Genomic DNA, 23,790 nt, shown 5'->3' on the forward strand with positions numbered 1-23,790 from the left:
CTTGCAAAACTGCCCCAAAAACAGCAAAGTGCTGCAAAACTGCCCAAAAACAAAAAATTCCTGCAAAATTGCCCAAAAACTAAAAAATCCCTGCAAAAAAAAATTCCTGCAAAACTGCCCAAAAACTAAAAATCCCTGCAAAAAAACAAAAATCCCTGCAAAACTGCCCAAAAACTAAAAAATCCCTGCAAAAAAAAAAAATCCCTGCAAAACTGCCCAAAAACTAAAAAAAATCCCTGCAAAACCCCTCAAAATGGCAAAAAATGCTGCAAAAAATGCTGCAAAACTGCCCAAAAAACTGTGCTAAGTCATAAATACTCCGAAGAGTCTCCGGAGCTAATGCAGATATATATTTGGGTTAAAAATACAATGAAGAGTCTCCCTTCCCTTTTATTCATTCAATCATCACATTTTGTCCAAAAACTCTACAAAAATTTTCAACTTAGAATAATTTTGAGTGGAACAGCAGAATTTGTACAATTTGACATGCAATTTTTCAAGAATAACATTTACTCTGGGAATATTTTTAACTCAATTATTTCAAAAGTATTAGAGAAACAAAAATGAGGAAAATTGCAAGAGTCCATGAGGCCTGCACATATATAGCAGCAGTCACTGTATGAACATGTCTACCTCATTCCACTTGTCATTGGTATCCATACATTAATCTAATATAACAAAATTAATATATAACAACATGAGTAGTATATTGAGAGGAGGAACTATCACCTTTCACAGTGGCATTGCTCTCAAACAACACATCCCTTGCAACACTATATATTCACCATCATTCTGGGGCTGCATTCTACACAGATAGCCTTGGGTCTCACTGAATGCCTCACTTTCACTCCACTGTTGGTCTTTAGGCTCATTATTTGTCAACTTTATATATGAATAGAAAGAAATAGCTACTTGACAATTTTCTACAATTTCAATTATTTTGACATCATATTACTACTTTGGGAATAGTTAGACTGTCTATACAAACAAAAGAAACATGACAAAAAGGGGAAGATTATCCCCAATATATGATACATGACACATGCATAACACACAGGGTTTGTTTGAGTTTGGGGAAAACTGATTGTACCTCTCTCGATAGTTACCTATAATGGTAAATTACTGCATCAACTAAGGACATTATTTAGTCACTATTATGGGTATCTATCATTAATTAATAATAAAAACTGTTGGGATCATGCTATGGTACTTACAGCCAAGTCCCACCATGTTGACAAGTTTTAAGACAGTGGTTGGCAGCGCTATAACAGGGTGAACCCTGCCTTGGCACTTATGACAAGTCACAAGGTCATAGAGAGACTAGTGTCTAAAATGCACTATTTTGTCTCGCTACTATCACTTCATTAGCTATGACAGTTTGTAGGATACGACCCCTGAAATCTTGCAAAGAAAGAAATGTAACAGCAAAGCTCTAGAAAGTTGGCAAACTTAATCAGTCTAAATATTCTCACTCAAAAATGTATATAAAACCTAATTACACACATTTTTTCCCTACATGAAAGACATTGACATCAAGGAATGATTAGCACACTTGCCCACAAAGCTGCACACACACACTCCTTGTGATGTTGAAAGAAATTCCATCTTCAGGAAGTGCAATGGACAATGGTTCATGTCTGTACAATCTGGACTGTTAAGACTGGCACAACTAGATCATGCTCATAAACAAACACCTTTAAACAAATCTTCGTAATGCATTACAATTTTGATAAACCGTTACTCCTTGAAGCTAATTATATGCTTAAATGTAATGAAGTGATTTGGTGCACAAAGGTCAACACAATGTTAAAGTCATGAAATCTATGTATATGAATGATGACATATAATCCTTTGGTTAAAACTGTGTGCATTACTTTCCACAAAAATAGAAAGTATGAACCCATGATGCTGTGAACGTTGAAGCATCCTCCATCCTTGCAACTACTCTGTCTAACGCCTGCACACACATTTATGAAAGCAGTGTGCAGTGCAATGCTGAACCTCCAAAAGCCTGCAATAAAAAAGAAAGGAGTCAACAAAAGTTCATATTTAGTAATCATTTACCTTCATGTCATCTTATCAATCTGAAATTGTCAAAACTGTAATCACATTTATGGTACAGGAAGGTATATAAAAAAAAACAGCCAAGTAAAGCCACACCATTTGTAACAATGTCAAAATAACTACTACTTGACAATTTGTTTGCCTAGCTTGAGTGCAGCAAAGTGTCTGTACCACTTCCTTCTCAAAACTCTGAGCACCTTCATGTGTTCACACACACATGACCTTACCTGCTCGAGATGTGGTGCACTGCCTCCCTAGGTGGAAAAGGGCGAGTGGAGTGGTATGGATACTATCAGGCTGGCTTAGAACACCACCCAGCCTGCCTAGCCATCCTCATTGCTTGCTCTCAGGCTGTTAGAGAGAGAGAGAGAGAGAGAGAGAGAGAGAGAGAGAGAGAGAGAGAGAGAGAGAGAGAGAGAGAGAGAGAGAGAGAGAGAGAGAGAGAGAGAGAGAGAGAGAGAGAGAGAGAGAGAGAGAGAGAGAGAGAGAGAGAGAATTGTCAAAGCTTATATTTTTCCTTGAATCTTCTACTTTTGGTCATCTTTGTAATATTCTGGTGTCAAACGGTAATAAAGAAGGATATAATAAGAACAAATCTAGGATAAAAAAAAAAAAAACAGCTTAAATTTAGAGGCAGGGTTAGCAAGAATAGGTATGGTCATGATAGGTACCTTGTGCAACCTTCTCTTTTATTGTACCATTAGTTTGTTGGTGATGATACAGATGGTCTGAGTCCTGCAGTACAGTGTGCCCGATGTGACATGGAGAGAGGATGAGTTGGTGAGGCATGTGGTGCTGGAGTGTGAGAGATATAAGAGGGACAGGAGGAAGATGATGCAAGTGATTCTGACTCAATTAGGGCATAAAAGGGATAAAAGTAGAGAAGACAGGAAGAGGATGGATGGTGCTACTGTTGGGACTGTGTAGAGATGAGTGAAAGGATGATTGAGGCTGTGAAGGAGATTATGGAGAAAATGTGGCCATGCTACATGTATGGATAACTAGTGAACAGGATACCTTTCTTTCTGCTTCTTTTCTTTGTCCTCTACAAGAGTTGCATATCCAAGGGCCTGTCTCTGGAGTGATTCTGGGCCATCTTGTTTGTTTTCACCAACTGCTAAAACTGAAATACACTACTTGTTGGTATGAAAGGAACTATTATTCTGATATAGTAGGTACATTATAAACTAAATGTATCACTTTCTGCCTTAATTTGGTGTTAGACTGAGAATTTCTTTTTAACAGTAAGAATTTTATCTCAATGATTTTCCCTTTTCCAGTTTGCAAGAACCAATGAGGTATGGCAGTCCCAAAATGAGTAAGCTTCAGGAGTCCACAACAGAAGAGGTGCTTGAAGTGCCACCACTACCATCTGTCATGGCTCCAACTTGAGGAGTGGGGAGTCTTCAGAGCCAATGCTGGTTGGACTAACTTGCCTGCCTATGACATCCTGCTCTAGATCATCACTGAAGAAATTGTGGGCTGAACTACACAGATTTTAGGGTGCACCAATATCCTGCCCACCCTCTACCACTGATGACTGTAACTCTATTCAAAAGAACTGTACAAAAAGTGTAATGAAGTTACCCCAAAAATGTACCAAGTCATACTCTAAAGACTTCCAGAGACTTTGTGGTATAGTGTGCAACAATTATTAAATAAGAAAACAAAGTATTATCTCCCACAACAATCTTTATCAAATCACTCACTACAAAAGCTCCAGACAGTCTTTCAAGTATTTCTGACTTAGTACAGTTTTTTTAAGACCATTTCTGGACCACTAAATACAATTTTACAGGCTATTTCAGGGACACTGGTAAGATTTTTTAGGCAGTTTCAAGGCCTTTAATCCATTTTGAGTCTGCTTTCATCTTCAGTAGTAGTGAGTTAGGGAGGGTACTGGTACAATGATGTGGGGAAATTGAAGAGGCTTGGTGAGTCATCACACCCATACAGGTAGTGCAGGTGATGCATTTTCTTGCCCCGTCACAAGCCTGTTGAGGAAAAGACAAGATTACAGGTTGTTAATCAGTGTGTCACCATCCATGAAAATGTAGATTTCTGAAAGCTATAAAAGCAGCCTCAAAATGCAAATTATTTTACATCCTTTGGGATTACTGACAAAAGTACAACACACTGCTTCCACCAACCCTGGCATTGCACAACAGGCACAACAAAACACTGGGCAAGGTTGAGTACTACAATAATGCCAATGCTTGGTGGGAATGGGCAAGACTGATGGAAGCATGCCAAGTCATCAGATGAATGAGGCTTGTTTATCTTGGTCTAGCAATGACAACTTCAAAACAGATCCATTTAGGGAACTAAGACAAAGTTAATAATAGTGTAGTGCTTCTAATTAATGAGGAAATGACAGGACTTGAAAGCAAAGCCTGTCAACTCATGGGCCAACTCTCCTAGCCTAGCAATGAAGACTACACCTATTAAGATGACTGAATGAGAGCTGCATGTCAACAGTGATCGGTACAAGTTGTGTATTTGTGAATTCTTGATTTTTACAATATGCTGAAGTTATTCAGTAACAACTGATGTAGTAAACAAATATTTCACTGTAAAAAAATTAATAAAGACAATAAAAAAAAAACTTGTAACAAGACACAGCAAGAGAGAGAGAGAGAGAGAGAGAGAGAGAGAGAGAGAGAGAGAGAGAGAGAGAGAGAGAGAGAGAGAGAGAGAGAGAGAGAGAGAGAGAGAGAGAGAGAGAGAGAGAGAGAGAGAGAGAGAGAGAGAGAGAGAGAGAGAAATAAATTACACAAAAATTCATGAAGTATTTTACTGCCATAATATAAAGTCCCTCTCTCACACAAAATCATACCAACTCCAAAACATTACAGAACTTGATGAAAGAGAAGTCAGTACATTTATACCTGTTAAAACTCATTCATAAAGGTATCAATCAAAATCAAATGACTGGACAAATGAGACACTGACAAGATTTGGGAGTGGAGCCGAAAGTAGAAATTAGAATTTAATGCTAAGAAATGCCATGTGATTGAAATTAGTAAAAGTATAGAAGACCTCTGTGGGAATACAAAATAGAAAAGATTATGATGAAGAGGAAAGAAGAGAAAGACCTGGGAATATTTATATAAGACACCTTGACTACAAAAAGACAAATAAATGGGGTATTTACTTCAACAAATAAGACCCTAACAAATATCAGGGTAGCATTTAATTACATGGATAAGAATATGAAGAAAAAATCATAACCAATATGACAAGACCCAAAATTAAATATGCAACAGTGGTGTGGCCTCCACATATGCTAAAGGATATCAGGAAATTAGAAAGGATTCAAAGGAGAGCCACAAAGATGGTGCCAGAGATAAAGGACCTTACCTATGGAGAAAGACTGAAAGTAAAGGTGACTACCAACTTTGAAAGATTGACAGGAGGAGATCTAACAATGATGTATAAAATAGCAAACTGTATGGAAAAGATACAGATAAGACCTGGTATCACTGACAAAAAAGATGGAGATAGACAGATGAGAGGACACTCCAAGATCATAAAGAGTCAATGTTTAAGAAACATTAAAAAGTTTAGTTTTCCACATAGAACAGTGGATATCTAGAATGGCTTGAATGAAGAGATTGTAGCAGCGGGAAATGTGCACATATTTAAGGAAAAGTTGGATAAAAGTAGATATTATGGAGATAGATCACTATGAGCCCTGCTCAGACCATGTAATAAACAACTAGGTAAATACAACTAAGTAAATACACACACACACACACACACACACACACACACACACACACCGCGTAGTGTAGTGGTTAGCACGCTTGACTCACAATCGAGAGGGTCCGGGTTCGAATCCTGGAAAGCGGCAAGGCAAATGGGCAAGCCTCTTAATGTGTAGCCCCTGTTCACCTAGCAGTAAATAGGTACGGGATGTAACTTGAAGGGTTGTGGCCTCGCTTTCCCGGTGTGTGGAGTGTGTGTTGTGGTCTCAGTCCTACCCGAAGATCGGTCTATGAGCTCTGAGCTCGCTCCGTAATGGGGAAGACTGGCTGGGTGACCAGCAGGCGACCGTGGTAGTGAATTACACACACCCATTCTGGAAAGCAGTGAGGCAAATGGGCAAGCCTCTTAATGTGTAGCCCCTGTTCACCTTGCAGTAAATAGGTACGGGATGTAACTTGAAGGGTTGTGGCCTCGCTTTCCTGGTGTGTGGAGTGTGGTGTGGTCTCAGTCCTACCTGATGATTGGTCACTACAAGCTCTGAGCTCTTTCCATAGGGGAAAGACTGACTGGGTGACCAGCAAACAACCGTGGTGAATAAAACACACACACACACACACACACACACACACACACACACACACACACACACACACATACAAGAATGGTTCCAGAATTTAAAGGGATGGCATATGAGGAGAGACTAAAGGCAATGGATCTACCAACCTTGGAGCAGAGAAGAGAAAGAGGGGATCTGATACAAGTTTATAAATTGATTAACGGAATGGATGAAGTGGATAATGAGAAACTGATCCTGAGAGAAGAATATGACTTTAAAGCACAAGATCGCATAGTAAGAAACTAAGGAAGGGACGATGTCTGAGAGATGTTAAAAAATTTAGTTTCCCGCAAAGATGTGTTGAGACTTGGAACAGTTTGAGTGAGGAAGTGGTGTCAGCAAAGAGTGTACATAGTTTTAAAGAAAAATTGGATAAGTGTAGATATGGAGACGGGACCACACGAGCATAAAGCCCAGGCCCTGTAAAACTACAACTAGGTAAATACAACTAGATAAATACACACACACACACGTGGTACAGTGGAACCATGCGTGCTTTGGGGTCCGAGGGGTCTCCAAGCGCACAGGTTTGAATCCTGTCCACGGTCCGAGTGTAGGTTGGGCTTCCTCACTCGGGGCAATGGTTTCCTAGCGGGTGGGCTTTGAGATAGGAGGTTCCCCAAAAAGTATCCCCTTTAGCCCAGAAATTCCCGTGAAAAGCCCACATGGTAAAAAAAAAAAAAAAAAAAAAAAATCAGCGTAGTGTAGTGGTTAGCATGCTCGACTCACAATCGAGAGGCCCGGGTTCGAGTCCCGGCGCGGCGAGGCAAATAGGCAAGCCTCTTAATGTGTGGCCCCTGTTCACCTAGCAGTAAATAGGTACGGGATGTAACTCGAGGGGTTGTGGCCTCGCTTTCCCGGTGTGTGGAGTGTGTTGTGGTCTCAGTCCTACCTGAAGATCGGTCTATCAGCTCTGAGCTCACTCCGTAATGGGGAAGACTGGCTGGGTGACCAGCAGGCGACCGAGGTGAATCACACACACACACACACACACACACACACACACACACACACACACACACACACACACACACACACACAAGAGATCTCTGGTACAATCGAGAGGGCCGGGTTCGAGTCCCGTAAGCGAGGGTGATAATGGCAAATGGGCAAGCCTCTTAATGTGTAGCCCCTGTTCACCTAGCAGTAAATAGGTACGGGATGTAACTCAAGGGGTTGTGGCCTCGCTGTCCCAGTGTGTGTTGTGTGTTGATGTGGTCTCAGTCCTACCCGAAGATCGGTCTATGAGCTCTGAGCTCGCTCCGTAAAGGGGAAGACTGGCTGGATGGCCAGCAGGCGACCAAGGTGAATTACACATGGAAATGGGAAAAAGTGAAAGACGACCAGTGGGAATCTATAAGATGGGAGATGGAGTAGAACTAGAAAAAGTAAAAAAGGAAAAGGACTTGGGAGTGACAGTGGAAGAAAACAATCAACTGGTAAGGAGGCGATGGCATAGTGGATAAGGTGGTGAGCGTGGGATTGGGCAGACATCCAGGTATAGGTTCGAATCCCACCACATATAGCCTTAAAACACTTTGCCATTTGTCGAGTGGTTTAAAGTTACCTACATATCACCATGATATCCAGGTTCTAGGTGGCTACACTCAAGATGAGCTTGGGCAGTGATATGGGCGGCTGGGCCCTAATATGGGTACCACTATAAATAAAATTGCCTGTGCCACTAATGGGCGGAAGCTGAACAGCGCTTCCCATACACTCTTCAAGTGTGCCTACAGGCGCTATAGGCCTTAGAAAAAAAAAAAAAAAAAAAAAAAAAAAAAAAAAATAAATATATATATATATATATATATATATATATATATATATATATATATATATATATATATATATATATATATATATATATATATATATATATATTGATAGAATTTTCAGAGAGATGTATAATTTGCTAAGGAATATTGGATTAGCATTTCACTATATGGACAAAGAAATGATGAAGAAATTGATAAGTACTAAAATAAGACCAAGATTGGAATATGCAGGAGTTGTGTGGACTCCCCATAAAAAGAAACACATAAGGAAATTGGAGACTGCAAAAAATGGCTACAAGAATGGTTCCAGAATTTAAAGTGATGACATATGAGGAGAGACTAAAAGCTATGGATCTACCAACCCTGGAACAGAGAAGAGAGATAGGGGATCTGATACAAGTTTATAAATTGATTAACAGAATGGATCAAGTGGATAATGAGAAACTAATCCTGAGAGAAGAATATGACATTAGAAGCACAAGATCGCATAGTAAGAAACTGAGGAAGGGAAGATGTCTGAGAGATGTTAAAAAATATAGTTTCCCGCAAAGATGTGTTGAGACTTGGAACAGTTTGAGTGAGGAAATGGTGTCAGCAAAGAGTGTACATAGTTTTAAAGAAAAAAATGGATGTGTAGATATGGAGACGGGGCCACATGAGCATAAAGCCCAGGCCCTGTAAAACTACAACTAGGTAAATACACACACACACACACACACACACACACACACACACACACACACACACACACACACACACACACACACACACACTAATTTATTGAGTTTCTATTCTAGAATAGTTGATAGAGTACAAGAGAGAGAGGGATGGGTTGACTGCATCTATTTGGATTTAAAAAAGGCGTTTGACAAAGTGCCACACGCAAGATTACTGTGGAAGTTAGAGGAGAAGGGTGGCTTAAAAGGAAGCACATTGAGATGGATAGAAAATTATTTGAGGGGGAGAGAAATAAGGACGGTAGTTAAAGATATGAAGTCCAAGTGGAGAGCAGTAGAAAGCGGAGTGCCACAGGGGTCAGTATTGGCACCAGTACTTTTCCTCATTTATATTAACGACATGCCAGAAGGAGTGAACAGCTACATAAATTTGTTTATGGATGATACGAAACTGTGCAGAGTTATAAAGCAAAAGGAGGATTGTGAAATACTGCAAGAAGACCTAAATAAGATCTGGGAATGGAGTAAGAAGTGGAAATGGAATTCAATGTGAACAAAAGCCATGTCATGGAAATGGGAAAGAGTGAAAGACGACCTGTGGGAATCTATAAGATGGGAGATGGAGTAGAACTGGAGAAAGTAAAAAGGAAAAGGACTTAGGAGTGACGATGGAAGAAAACAATCAACCAGTAAGCCATATTGATAGAATTTTTAGAGAAACATATAATTTGCTGAGGAATATTGGAGTAGCATTTCACTACATGGACAAAGAAATGATGAAGAAATTGATAAATACTATAATAAGACCCAGATTGGAATATGCAGGAGTAGTGTGGACCCCTCATAAAAAGAAACACATAAGGAAATTGGAGAGGCTACAAAAATGGCTACAAGAATGGTCCCAGAACTTGAAGGGATGACATATGAGGAGAGACTAAAGGCTATGGATCTACCAACCTTGGAACAAAGAAGGAGAGAGGAGACCTGATACAAGTCTATAAATTGATCAACGGAATGGACCAAGTGGATAATGAGAAACTGATCCTGAGAGAAGAATATGACATCCAAGCACAAGATCGCATAGTAAAAAGCTGAGAAAGGGAAGATGTCTGAGAGATATTAAAAATATAGTTTCCGCAGAGATGTATTGAGACGTGGAACAGTTTAGATGAAGAAGTAGTGTCTGCAACGAGTGTGCACACTTTTAAAGTAAGATTGGATAAGTGTAGATATGGAGACGGGGCCACACGAGCATAAAGCCCAGGCCCTGTAAAACTACAACTAGGTAAATACACACACACACACACACACACACACACACACACACACACACACACACACACACACACACACACACACACACACACACACACACATTCATCAGGCAGGAATTTCTTTTAATAATTAAATCAATTTATAAACAATTGAGAATGAAGAATTTTTGACCACTGGATTATCAGAATATGAACAACACTTACCTTTAATGTTAATCTCTGGTCTTTTTGTATCAGATGGGAGAAACCTCAGATGATAGCCTTATACAGTATGGAGATGTTGCTTGCTTTAGTGAATGTGATACAGCTTGTCTCTATGAAGCTCCTGGTTAGCAGCCATTTAAGCAGGTCACTCTTCACTTCATGTTATAGTAGATTAGTTTCCAACTGTAAGAGCACAATAATGATTTTGATGCCATAGTTAACTATGTGACAGTATAATGTACCAGGTGTAAAATTACATATTGAAAAAATAAATTACATATTGAAAAAATAAATACATCAATACTCATAAGTCACATGGAGAGTTAAATGCCCTCTTGAATAGTAAATGTGATGGAAGGTAATGAGGAAACCTACAGTCATAAGATGTATCAGCATAAGTGTGACGAACAGACAGTGCAAGCAGGGATTCATTTTCATTACTCTGTGTGGCCTCCAGCTTCCTCTTGGAGAAAACACGACCTTTTTTTTTTTTTAATGTAAGAGGGGAAAGCTGGCCAAGGGCACCATAAAATGTTGCCCTTAGTTGCCAGTCCACTTGCAGGTCTGACTTAGCCAAAAAAGAAGAAAAAAGGGATAAATGTCTAGAAACCTCACTCTTAAATAAAGTAAAGTCATTAGAAGTTGGAAATACAGAAGCAGGCAGGGAGTTTCAAAGTTTACCAAAGAAAGGTATGAACGACAGAGTACTGGTTAACTCTTGCATTAAAGAGTTAAATATAGTAGGGGTGAGAGGAAGAAAGTCTTGTGAAGTGAGGCTGCAGGAGGAGGTGAGACGTGCAGTAAGCAAGATCAAAAGAGCAGTTAGCATGAAAATAGCAGTAGAAGATAGCAAGAGATGCAACATTCCGGTGGTGGGAAAGAGGCTAAAGACAGTCAGAGGGGAGTTTATGAGACCCAAAATTTTTTATTCCACAATATCAAATAAAACTGTGAGACAGATAAGGCCCATGTACAGAGTTATCAGTTTGGGAGGGTGAGAAAAACTGGCAGAAACGTCTCAGAACACCTAACTTTATAGAAGCTGTTTTAGCAAGAGACGAGATGTGAAGTTTCCAGTTTAGATTATGAGTAAAGGACGAGCTGAGAAGAGGGAGACAGTTCAGTGTCATTGAAGAAGAGATAGTTGTCTGGAAGGTTATGTTGAGTTGATAGATGGAGGAATTGAGTTTCTGAGGCATTGAACACTATTAAGTTTTCTGTCCTAATCAGATATCTTAGACATATCAGAAGTCAGGCATTCTGTAGCTTCCCTGTGGGCTCTGTTAACTTCTGAAGGATTAGTTGTCTCTGAAAAGTGTAGGGTGATATCATCAGTGTAGGAATGAATAGGGCAAGAAATTTGTTTTACAAGATCATTAATGAATAAGGAGAGGGAGTGACAGGGCAAAACTGTGAGGAACACCACTATTCATTGATTTAGCACAGGGATTCTCAACATGAGATTTTGTAAAGCCCTAGGAGTTCACAACAAGATTTCCAAGGGTACTTAAATGGCTGATCTAATAATAATATTATTTGTAGTACCATTGCATATGGGGTTAGTATTAGTCACTATATCAACATTCTGTTCTATGTCAGATTACTGGGGGTTCAGTTAGATGATCTTATAACTCAGGGGGTTCTTAACAAGACAAAAGTTGAGAATCCCTAATTTACAAGAACAGTGGCCATCTACCACAACAGAAATAGAATGGTCAGAGAGAAAACTTGAGATAAAGTTGCAGAGAGAGGATAGAAACCATAGGAGGGTAGTTTTTAGATCATAGCTTTGTGCCAGACTCTATCAAAAGCTTTTGATATGTCTAAGGCAACAGCAAAAGTTTCACCAAAATCTCTAAAAGAGGATACTAAGACTCAGTAAGGAAAGCCAGAATGATCACCAGTAGAGTGGCCCTGACAGAAGCCACACTGGCAATCAAATAGAAGATTGTGAAGTTAAAGCAAGAAGAAAAGGTAGTAGTCAACAGACAGTTGAAAGAGTTTAGCCAGGCAAGGTGCAAGCAAATAGGCACAGTTTTTGAGAACAATACGAGGGACCTCATCAGGTCTGTAAGCCTTTTGAGAGTTTAGGCCAGCAAGGGCATGGAAAACATCATTGTGAAGAATTTTAAACAAAGGCATGAAATAGTCTAAGGGAGGAGGAGAGGGAGGAACACGCCCACAATCTTCCAAGTTAGAATTATTAGTAAAGGTTTGAGAGAAGAGTTTAGCTTTAGAGACAGATGAGATTGCAGTGGTGCCATGAGGATGAAATATAGGAGGGAAACATGAAGATGTAAAGTTATTCACAATGTTTTAAGCCAGATGTGAGAAGTCTCCCGAAGGGAGTTGGATTTCAAAAGATTCTGACATTTTCTATTAATGAAAGAATGTTTGGCAAATTGAAGAACAGACTTGGCATGATTCTGTACAGAAATATAAAGTGCATGAGATTCAGGTGATGGAAGGATCAAGTACCTTTTGTGGGTACGAAAACAGACTGTGTTAAACCAAGGTTTGCAGGCATGGGCACTAGAGCAAATCAAGTCATTACGTAGATATGACGCAACGTACATCTTTGGAACGAAAATGAAGATCTAGAGAAAAAGTAGGAAGGAAAAAAAAGGGACAACTATCAGTCACCTCAGACATAAGTTTCGATGAGGAAAAGATGATGAGATTTAGTAGAGGAGAGGTGGTGTTCTACAGATTGAAAATTATATCTAAGACTGCGAATGTTGCAAAAGTTAATGAAAGAAAAGTTGAGGGAGGTGTCAAGAGTCAAGACATTTATGATCAATACAGATAAAGCAGTCCGACATGCACACACTTATGGTTCCCTCCCCAGAAGGGAACTTCGAGGCTGGTGTTGGAGTTGCAAGCAGATGTAGTTAAACCGTTACAAAATGTGCATACGTACTTGACTAACCAGCTGTCTTCTAGTGTCTATAAAACACTCACCAATACACAATTAATACATGAGAGGGTAGCCACTCGCCCCTCCCAGCCTAACCTAAAGTACTAAACCATGCGCTTGCCGTGTTTTAGGTGACTGATCATTTACTCCCCGGAAAATACTCGTTTTCGTCTTATGCACCCAAAAAACTCACCGGTAACCTGGCTCGTTGAGGGTGGAGGGTTGGTGGCATTTTTTCCGCCAATTGATATTTCGTCTGGTGCAGATCTTAGTAGTAGCAAATAGTCGACACACCATCAAAACATACCAAAGAAATCCGGATCTTTTCCGTTTGGCGTACAGCACTAAAATTAATTCTAATATAGATTTTTTTATGTATTTTTGTCCATAGAATCCGAATATGACAACCATTATATAGAGAAACGAACAGTTTTGAAGTTATTTTCTTTTGAAGTTATTTTCTCCCTATCTAATACATATTTCTGTATTTTCAGAGTGAAATCAAGGAGAATAAAGGTAATGTTAACTTACAGTGGATATTTGAAAATATTGAAGGTGAAGAAGATGCAGTTGCTTTTTTTTTTCAAGAGCATAATGTTATTGCAAGTAAAAAAAAGTGCAGAAAAAAGCATGATATGGAATTGAAGAAAAGAAATGACAGTTTTAGTTGGAGATGCAGCAAGAAAATGTGTGAGGTCATTTCCATTAGAAATGATACTTGACTAGAGGGTAGTGTACTACCACTCAAGAAAATAATATTGATCATATATTCCTGGAGTAAACAATATACTATTAAATTTGGCAAGGAAGAACTAGAGATCAACCATAATACCATGGTAGACTTCAATAACTATCTAAGAGAGGCGAGACTTACAAAATAACCTAACCTAACCTAAACTTGTTTTTTCTATTGTATATAATACTGAATATTACGTCTTTTTTTAAAAGTTTGAATTCCTTCAGTAATAGATAGGAAGAAAATAAATTTAAAGGCAAATAACTCAGAAACTATTATTTTCTCTAAAAAAAAAAAAAATATTGATATTCGGATTCTACGGACAAAAATACATTAAAAAATCTATATTAAAATTACTTTTAGCGCTGTACACCAGACGGAAAAGACCCTCCTCATAGCCGTATTAACATTCATAGATTCAAAAGTTACCTCAATGCTACCCGGACACTGACAGAGCGCCTCACATGCCTCCATTCAAGCAACACAGCAGTCACCAGCACTGGCAGCACACCACCATTCCCAATCACCTGATCTGAGTCACGGCACGGCAATTTGTAAACACTGCCACTTCTCGTCTCTCTTGGCAAGGTACTCCATCAACTCAGAGTAATGCAGCTTTCATTTATGAGTGTCATCTAAACTTCTACCTGAAATTCGTCCTTTACCTCCAGCACAACGAGGCTCCACGTGGCGAGGCATCAATGCAGCACAACGGCCAGCGGGAGAAAAATGGACAGGGACGAGGAACATGCACCTGGTACCAGACACGTCACTCCTGCTGCTCCCGCGCATGCCCAGTGACACCAGTTTTTACCTCGTACCATTTTTTTCTTTGTATATCAACACAACCTTTTCTAATAATTCAGTAAACATTCCTCTTTGTTATCTTGAGCATGGAAGTATTTATTTACAACGATGGTACACGCACTGCTCTTAAGTTTCCATATGAGAGTCAGAGAGAGAGAGAGATTTTTTTTCCAACCACTACTTAATATCATGTTCATTTAAACTACATTTAAAAGTTTCCGAATCCATAAAGCATGTAGTTATATAGAGGGAACAAAAATCAAGATAATATGTATTGGTCGCGGCACAGAGACAGATAAAAGCACTTTTGCAAAATGAAATTTCATACTACGTGTATGTATGCTGTAATCAGTAAAATCATAGGTTATTAATACCAACATGTTCTAAACTATATATTCATTATTAATAGTCAACCACATTAGGTGCATGTACAACATGCTGTGTGCTGTGCTACACAAGACACAACAGCAGCAGCAGCCCAAGTGTTGCACCTGACACCCTTGGGGCAGCACACAATGGCTGTGACTTGACCTGGCACAAGATAACAGGCGCATCTTAAAACACTGGAAGGAGAGCAAGCTTGGTTCTATAGAGGGACATTCAGTCATTGCTCTGCCTGCCTAGCATCCCACTCTGTCCTCAGTCATGGGCATAAAGCTGTACGACACACCTCTGGGGGGGATATAAAGTGATAGCCTACACCCTCGCCAATAAAAAAAAATTAAATTTAAATTAAATTATTTTTAAAAGATTGTCTTTAAAACCCCCGAAACTGCTGCCACATCATTCTAGCCCCCACAAACAAAATGTAGTTACAAAGATTGGCCACAGCCTGCTTTCCCACGGACACCAGTATTCTTATGCTCATGGAATTCATCCATGATTATCAAACCTTGTCATAGTTTAGAAATTCATGATATAATATTAGGAGCAGGATCATGATCCCAGAGGTGTTGTTAGTAAATGAGCCATATATTGCATCAATAGTTTGATGATCTGTGGTGAGAGTAACTGCAAGTCGATGATCATGTGAGAGAAGGCTCCTGCAGAAAGATAAGGTCTGAATACTGTATTAGAAGGGAATCAAAGACAACAAAAGAGAGTGAAAGGATTGCACAAGGAGGAAGTATGGCTACTGATGAGAACAAATTTAGGCTCTTCTAATGTGGCCAACCTTTTTTCAGAGAGAGAGAGAGAGAGAGTGTGTACACACCATCAAACACAGCACTAGATTGATAGTAACCAATTGGATATTTCTTCTGAGTGGCATGCATCAATGTTATTCCCCAGAGGTGATCTCTGGCATCACCAACCATTGCCAACACACTGTCTCACATGAGATTCTATGGTAATGACAGTGTTTAGGATTCTAAATAAATAATGTCAATATATAACTGGCTTGCCAAATGCAACACAAATATTTTCATAAATTGCAATATTGTTTTCAAGGAACCAAGTTCCATGCTAAGGAATTGATGTTGAAACTATATGCTATGAAACTTGTACAAATAACAGAAAGTAGTGGTCAAAGAAGAAAACACATGTATCATATAATACCTGTAAATACCTTGCACAAAAAATATCAATACTAATATCTTTTATAATAAGAAAGACAATATGAATTTGAAGAATGATCTAAATCACTATTTTGTGCTTATTTCATAAGCAAAATTATATATGGTATATGCATATATATGTATAATGACCAAATAAAACCTAACTTGCTTCCACCACAGCATAAAACATCTCTCTTACTTTTATTTGTTCAAAAATATACAGTAAGTCCAAGCTGTGGCACTGGCCAGCCTCTCTTACACCACCCCTCACACTCCACACCAGCTCCGTGACAAGGTGAAGGTTGCACAGGTCACCTCATTACTCCTCTACTCTAAAGTATTGCACATAATTGTAATTAATTCATGACTGAGAATCTACAATTTACTCCTCTGCTTTACATTAATTAAAACTATTATGCTGAAATTTGTTTTCCTAACAATTTTACTCTATATATACTGTAGTACTATATTTTATTTCTGATCTCTCAAATAAGCAAATCAGTTACTCATGAAATTAAATAGTATTCTCCTTTAGATGTTTAAGATGCTAAATATCTAAAAAACTAGGTCTGTGTGTGAAGAGCTTCTCAGCCTACAGCTGCTGCCTCACTCACACATTGTCCACTGCTCAATGGGCTAAAGGGTCCATCTACACTGTTAACAGTGGGATACTTCAAAATACATGGTACTTCTTGAGGAGGGTAACATTTCCTGATTTTATGTATTTTTGGAGTTTACCCTCTAGGATACTGACACCTGACTGCAATACATATAAAGGATATCCATACATATATTTGATGATTATAAATCCATCTTCACAAAGAAGCATTCAGCCACAAATTGTATCCAAGATGGGAGAAAGTCAGTATATGAAATATATGGGATACACATATGAAAAAATATCTTTAAATCTTAAAAAAAGTTAGAAAAAAATGACATAGCAATACATAACATTGTGAATTTCACTTCATTATCAAGTACGTACATATATATATATATATATATATATATATATATATATATATATATATATATATATATATATATATATATATATATATATATATATAAAATAATGTGATAATGCCATGGCTTGATTACTGTTACCTATACCTGCACACAGTGGTAGCAAGAAAGAAGCTTTTTAGTGAGGCTTTGTGCATCATAAATACTGCAAAAAACTCTAGATTAAAGCACAGAAACACAAGCCATCAAAGCAAAGTGTCACAGAATAAATAAATATTCTTAAGCTCCAAGTCAAGAAACTGACTTTTCTTTGTAATATTTATAAGATTACAGTCTGCACATTCATAGCATCAGAGTTCAAAGCTATATTTGATACAGGGAGCTTTAAATCTTCTCAGAATGAGTCATCTGAGCAGCATTACATACAGTAAATGATCCCCATAAACCCAATATAAAATGCTTTGTGAGGCTGTTTCACTGTACTTGTGCCTGATCTTGGTACTCTTAACAGTATCATTTTGCATACATGAAAATAAACATTTTGATGAAAGCATCATGAAATTATGTCTTACTTCTCAGTCCATAGAATATGATTACACAGTGAGCTTAATACTTTAATATAATCTTTTGTTTGTCATCTTATCATATATTTCTTCAAACCTTATTGCTTAGTTATGACAAAAAGTATGTCCCATAATTTTTGTCAAATTGTAATTACATCCAGTCTACAAAAATAATTTGAATGTTTGTAGTCTTACCTATTATATAATATGACATCCACATTAATGAATAAGTAAATGTTATGCCAAAAGTGTTGAACCAAAAACAATCATTTAAATATTACCCTATATCATTTCCTTCTCCCTCCACTCAGAACACTTGTAGCTTTGACACAATACATATCCAGAAACACACAGTGCAACACCTCAGGCTTCCATGCTTCTTTTGTATTTTTCCAGACACAGGGAGCTCTTAATACATGCTGTCATTACACTGTATGTTACCTTGTAAACTAACATCAATAAAATATCACATGTAACAAGTTTTCAAACCCATCACATATTTTATTGACCTCAGTTAAGATGAATGTTCAAATAACACTGAGCCACACACATCAAGGACTTAACACCGTTTTCACCTCAAATACTACATTTCTTTCTCATCTCATTCACAATCACAACGCAGCTTTCTCATTATCAAATATTTGTCACCAAATATTTTAGTGGATTTGCCTTAGAAACATTCATTAATGACTTGGGTTACCTGACTCAATAGTGTGTGTGTGTGTGTGTGTGTGTGTGTGTGTGTGTGTGTGTGTGTGTGTGTGTGTGTGTGTGTGTGTGTGTGTGTGTGTGTGTGTGTGTGTGTGTGTGTGTGTGTGTGTGTGTGTGAGGGTTCAGTATATATTCATCTGGTCCTGTCTTTTCTCTGTATTTGTTCCCTCCGCTTTCCTTGAGGTGCCTCTGTCACCTTCATGCGAGTGTGAAATGGAATAAGGAATGAGAATTTTTTTTCACCATATACAATATGATATGATAGGTGATATGATATTCTCAAGCTCTGACAGCTTATCCTTGTTGGATATATTCTTAAATAGGGATGTGATATGAATCTGATCCTATTCTGTAATGTTAGATATTTCAGTCATAGTAAGTACATAAATGGCCAAACAGAAAATAGTGAGTGTTTCTCCCTATTTACTTCTACATATAATTCACACTCATGCTGGTGTTGGGCCTCCATTATTACTTCCAAAGCCATTAATGTCTCCTAACCACACATCTATTTGATCATCCTTTTTGTTGGGTAAAGTAACATCTATAAGTATCAACATCTTACACAATTTCACATTCATATGAAAATGTATGCTTATTCAATTTAATTTTATCAGGTTCTTGGCAAAAAAAAAGTTGTATTGCTGATGCTCAAATACTAAATTATAATAATTACAATGATAAATGCAATAAAAATATGTGTATATTTCTGCTTGTGCAGTTTTTGCCTGCCGTAAGTACCCAAACATTCACTTTGACTAAAGCTTAGTTGAGCACAAGAATGATTCAGCATAGCTGGTACCAGTGGCATGCTACTTTAGGCACTTAGTTGTCACAATACATCTATAATCTAAGTGTTTATGTACAATAAACAACCTGGTGTACTTATGTACACTTTCCAACAAAAGCTGAAAACAAGAATAGCTTTTTATTAGTTTCTTCTATTAGTCTCACAGCATCAGCCATTCATCATACAATTACATAGTTTAGATTTACAACTCCTATACTGCAATTACATACAATTATTGTCCTTTCATGTTACATTGTATCTCAAATATTGGCAAATATATGTTTAATAAAGGAAGCAAACAACAGTTAATTGAAGTCTGCATAAGTGAAGTACTATGCACATGAACAGTAAGCCAGTAATAAACTAGTGCTTACCCGAGGTTTTCTGTTGTTGTGATCTTCAAGAGGGGAATAAGCTCACAAGGCTGAGATCAGGAAAACATAACCCTGGGAAATCCCCACTAGGCTGCATGGAAGCATTTAAGAGCTAAAGATATGGATCTAGGCTATGGTCTCCACATCAGTCAAATGGAGCTCATGAAAGTTTGGAGTAACAAGTAACATGAGAAAAAGTTTGCTTCAAGTGCTTACCATATCAATAAATACGCTGTCTGTTAACCAGTGTAGGCAATATATACATAAGTATACAAAATAAGTTCAGCAGAATAAAATAATTCTTCTCAAACACGAATTCAAAACAATACACAATTAAATACAAGTGTAAATAGAGAATCTAATATATATTCTTTTTAAACTTTGATGGCCATATCCTCTTCATCAGCAAGACCTACATTGCCCTGGACCACAACCCTCACTCCCGTCAGGTCGCTGGGGTCTTCAGCCAGTCCTCGGAAGGTGACCTGCTGACCTGAGCTGGCCCGGCGCTGGTGGCCGGGCTGGGTGGTGAGGATGCCTTGGGGTGCTGGGCCGGGCGGTGCTGGGATGTGCTGGTATCCTGAGCTGGAGTGGGACCTTCGGTGCTGATAGAGACCTGCCCATGGTCGTGAGGGGATGTATGACCCTGACTGAGACCTCTTGTGGCCTGGAAGAGGAGAAAGTGAGGATTTTTCCTAATGCTAAAACACACACACTTTCATGGGTTCAGCAGTCTAATCAAACAGCTCCTTATGTTAGTGAGTAAAAAGATTGTTGTGCACTCACCTGAGCTATGGGTGGGTATCTGTGGCCGGCTGATGAGAGAACCATTGCGGCGGTGGTGGTAGTGGTGGTGGGCGGCAGCAGCAGCAGTGGTGGAGGCAGTGGTGGGAGCTGAGGTAGACTGAGAGGTGACACCTGAGGAAGCTTGTTGGGTTCCCTGAAGGCTGGGCAGCCACACGCTCTCCTCCAGGTCATCCAGCGGTTCATCCTCATCCTTGTCCACCGACATGAGGGAGTTCACTATGTCACCAACCGTCATGGTTCCTTCCATGTCCAGCTTGTACTTCCAGCGGATCAGGAGCCAATCAAACACAAATATGGCAGCTGAGATGATCTTGATGGCAGTACAGATTCCAACATATCTATGGAAAAAAAAAAAAAGGTTGCATTAGTACCTATTGTAATCTTCTTTATAGAATCAATTATAGGAATGCATGTTTTAAAAGTTAAATAAATAAGATGATAAAGACCTAAATCTGAATGCCTCAATGTCATATATGAGGCACCTCCCTCCTTTTTCTCCACAAGAACTCTTCCACAGGAGACAAGTCGAGTCAATCACCGAGCCAAACATGATGGGTGCCGGGATGTAGGCAATCAGTCTGAAGATGACAAACTGCACTCCAAGGGCAAAGGACCTCTCTTCTTCATCCACAGATCTGCAAAATTCAGGCTGTTAGTAAAGCTTATGCAGAGAAAGTCTTATACCATAAATATAAAAGGTTTGATTTAATATTACAACAAAAATAAGTTACAAATCAATTTTAGGACCAAGTAAGTGTAGAGCCACATATTCATCAGAGGAGAAATGCCTCTGAAATGTGTATAAAAAAGAAAGGAAACAAAAATCAAGGATGGTAAAAAAAATCAGATGATCTTAACTTATAACAAGAGTGCACATGTACACAGGGAAAGACTTGCCTTAACACAATCATAAGGAGTGGCATTTGGCTGATGGCAACAACTGTGCACATGAAGAACAGGAGGATCATGAAGGGCATGATAGTGTTACAGGGGATGTAACACGGCCCGGCTGTCGCTACAGGAACCACCGTCACTTCTGAGAATCCACTCGCAGTAATTGGGGAAGATGAAGTTGATGGGAATGGGGAAGACTGATTTCCTTCTCCAAGTATGCCTGTTGAAAATTTCTTTATTATAGTAATTCAAAAATGTATGAAACATTTGTACAAAGTATAAGATACTGGATAAAACTTCATGAAAATAATTCACAATGTATAGCTAGCCTTTCACAAAGCATTATTTTCAAGCAGCAAAGACTTAGTCATGATGGACAAAAGTGAAGTCATTTCACACAAATTTGTGTAAGGTGAAGTAGTAAAGCAGTGTAAATTTTTCATTTGTTATAGTAAGCTTGAGACTTACAAGTACAGTTTGAGAATTTTGACTTTGGAGAGTAAGAGGAGCACCCAGCGTGGCACGGGGAAAAGTAGGTGAGTCCATTGTTGCCACAGACAGGCTCTACCAGAGATGAGGAGCAGGAGCAGCCAGTGTTGCACCAAGCTGTTAGGTTCACCTGGAAGGAGCCACCACCATCCAGTCGACCAGCACCGTTGGACATTGAGTGGGCCATTGACCTAAAGAAAGAAACATAATGGTGCCTCACGTACCTTGTTGAACAGGCAATGAAATACTATTATTGGATCTATAAATTTCTACTTGACTTAATTAATTTGTTATGTTTGTTACTTTACCTTCTTTGAACTAGAAGGTAGGACATCAGTGCTTATACTAGAGCAAACAGAGTTTTTAGTTTTATCAATAAGTGTGTAAGTAATAATATACCGTGCTGGAATAAAGTATACCATGCTACAAGAAGAGAATGTCATCTTACGTGTTGAAGTATGGAGAGGTGGTGCCAGCCATCTTCACATTGTCACAGCCCAGCACAAAGAGGAGCCCATAAAAGCTGAGCCCAATAAGGTTGAAGACCATCACCATCTGTATGGCACCCTTGGGACGCAAGCTGAAGCGCTTCAGCAGATAACCTCCAAGGAAGATACCAATGCAAGCACCAGGAATGGCTATGCCACCTGCAGGACAAAGCTTGATTAGTCAACCGGTCAACAATAAGCTGATACCTTCAGATGTTAATGTCATGAATCACAGCAATACAAATTTGGAGATAGAAAAATATTATGAACTTAGCATGAGGATAAAAGTGCAAAAAAACATTATAATAATAATCACATTATGCAAATATAAAACAAACTAAACATTCCTAAACTTACTACCTGTATAAGTAACACAACAGTAAACAAACACAAATCCCACCGGTGAAGATGGATGCCTGGACGTTGGAGAGGAAGAACTGAGTCTCGAGATACTTGGGCAGGAACACAATGAAACCGGAGACAATCATGAGCTCCATGCAGGCGCCCAGACAGGTCATGACATAAATGGGGTTCACCAGCAGCTTCAGCATCGACAGAGGAATGTCTGCAAAAAAAGTAAGTTTTGAAGGAATGTCTGTGATGCAGGTAAGATTGCTGGTTTTACAGATTTCAACACCCTATACTTCATGCTTTCCTCATTACTACATATGCTGTACCGTTAATATATTTGTTACTTTAACTATCTAATTTACTCAAACCATATATACCTCTCAAAAAAATGCTTATTCTGATTTCTTTTATTATACTGCAAATGCAAATAGTAGACCATATTCTGTATTACTGTCAACCTTTTTATTCCCCGTCTTTAAAATCACTGTCTAGAGAGCTGCTTATAGTATTCAAAATGTTTGGCTACAGTATCATTAACTTTAAAACATGAATAGAAATAAACTACATGGTGTGCCGAGCTGTATAATGCTAAGGTTTGTGGCAATAGTTACTGCCTCACCTCGCACATCTTTGCCATACACTCGCTTGGTGGAGAGAGTGGAGTGGCGGGAGCACGTGGAGGTCTGTGACTTGGTGCGGCGGTGTCCCTTGTGGAACTCCTTGGTTTTTTCTTCTATCCTCATCTTCTCTTTTTCTTTCTATTGAGGAGAAACAGATGGGATTTTGTTTTCAAAGTATTCTGAATAAAATACATTAACCTTTTGATCATAACTTGGGACTGTACATCCTTCCTTAGTTACCAATCACCCTGAGAGACATCTTTACTTGTTCTACAGCCACATCCAATCTTTGGAATGGGAAGAAATTGCAAAATGTATTCTTTTTCACTGCAAATTTTCTTGTGGATGCTTATAATGGCTTAGCACATTGTTTCTGGTGTTGTTAGTATCTAAAAATATA

General features: G+C 38.7%; 1 protein-coding gene and 1 long non-coding RNA gene across 8 annotated transcripts in view; both read right to left on the reverse strand.

Annotated features, from left to right (window-relative positions):
• Positions 1-374: 374 nt before the first annotated feature.
• Positions 375-14,886, reverse strand: LOC123499482. Of its 4 annotated transcripts, XR_006672994.1 has the most exons (6): positions 14,640-14,886; positions 10,697-10,885; positions 10,322-10,504; positions 3,082-4,058; positions 2,292-2,415; positions 375-2,011 (listed from the first exon to the last, which is right to left on the reverse strand). It is a non-coding gene; the product is annotated as an uncharacterized LOC123499482 (long non-coding RNA). The 4 variants fall into 4 exon arrangements; XR_006672991.1 differs by lacking the exon at positions 10,697-10,885 and having other exon boundaries at positions 14,640-14,883; XR_006672993.1 differs by lacking the exon at positions 10,697-10,885 and having other exon boundaries at positions 14,502-14,883.
• A 3,111-nt stretch (positions 14,887-17,997) lies between these two features.
• Positions 17,998-23,790, reverse strand: part of LOC123499483 (solute carrier organic anion transporter family member 3A1-like) — a 130,788-nt gene continuing 124,995 nt past the window's right edge. For all 4 annotated transcript variants that reach the window (XM_045247501.1, XM_045247500.1, XM_045247503.1 and 1 more), the window contains 8 exons: positions 23,390-23,528; positions 22,820-22,984; positions 22,380-22,578; positions 21,911-22,122; positions 21,446-21,662; positions 20,995-21,183; positions 20,528-20,886; positions 17,998-20,408 (listed from right to left, as the gene is read on the reverse strand). In XM_045247501.1, the coding sequence (XP_045103436.1) occupies positions 20,116-20,408; positions 20,528-20,886; positions 20,995-21,183; positions 21,446-21,662; positions 21,911-22,122; positions 22,380-22,578; positions 22,820-22,984; positions 23,390-23,528 (1,773 nt within the window). In that variant the 3' untranslated portion in view covers positions 17,998-20,115. The remainder of the gene's footprint in view (positions 20,409-20,527; positions 20,887-20,994; positions 21,184-21,445; positions 21,663-21,910; positions 22,123-22,379; positions 22,579-22,819; positions 22,985-23,389; positions 23,529-23,790) is intronic.

This window comes from Portunus trituberculatus, chromosome 50 (assembly GCF_017591435.1).
Source record: "Portunus trituberculatus isolate SZX2019 chromosome 50, ASM1759143v1, whole genome shotgun sequence".
In the NCBI taxonomy this organism is placed as follows: Eukaryota; Metazoa; Arthropoda; class Malacostraca; order Decapoda; family Portunidae; genus Portunus; species Portunus trituberculatus.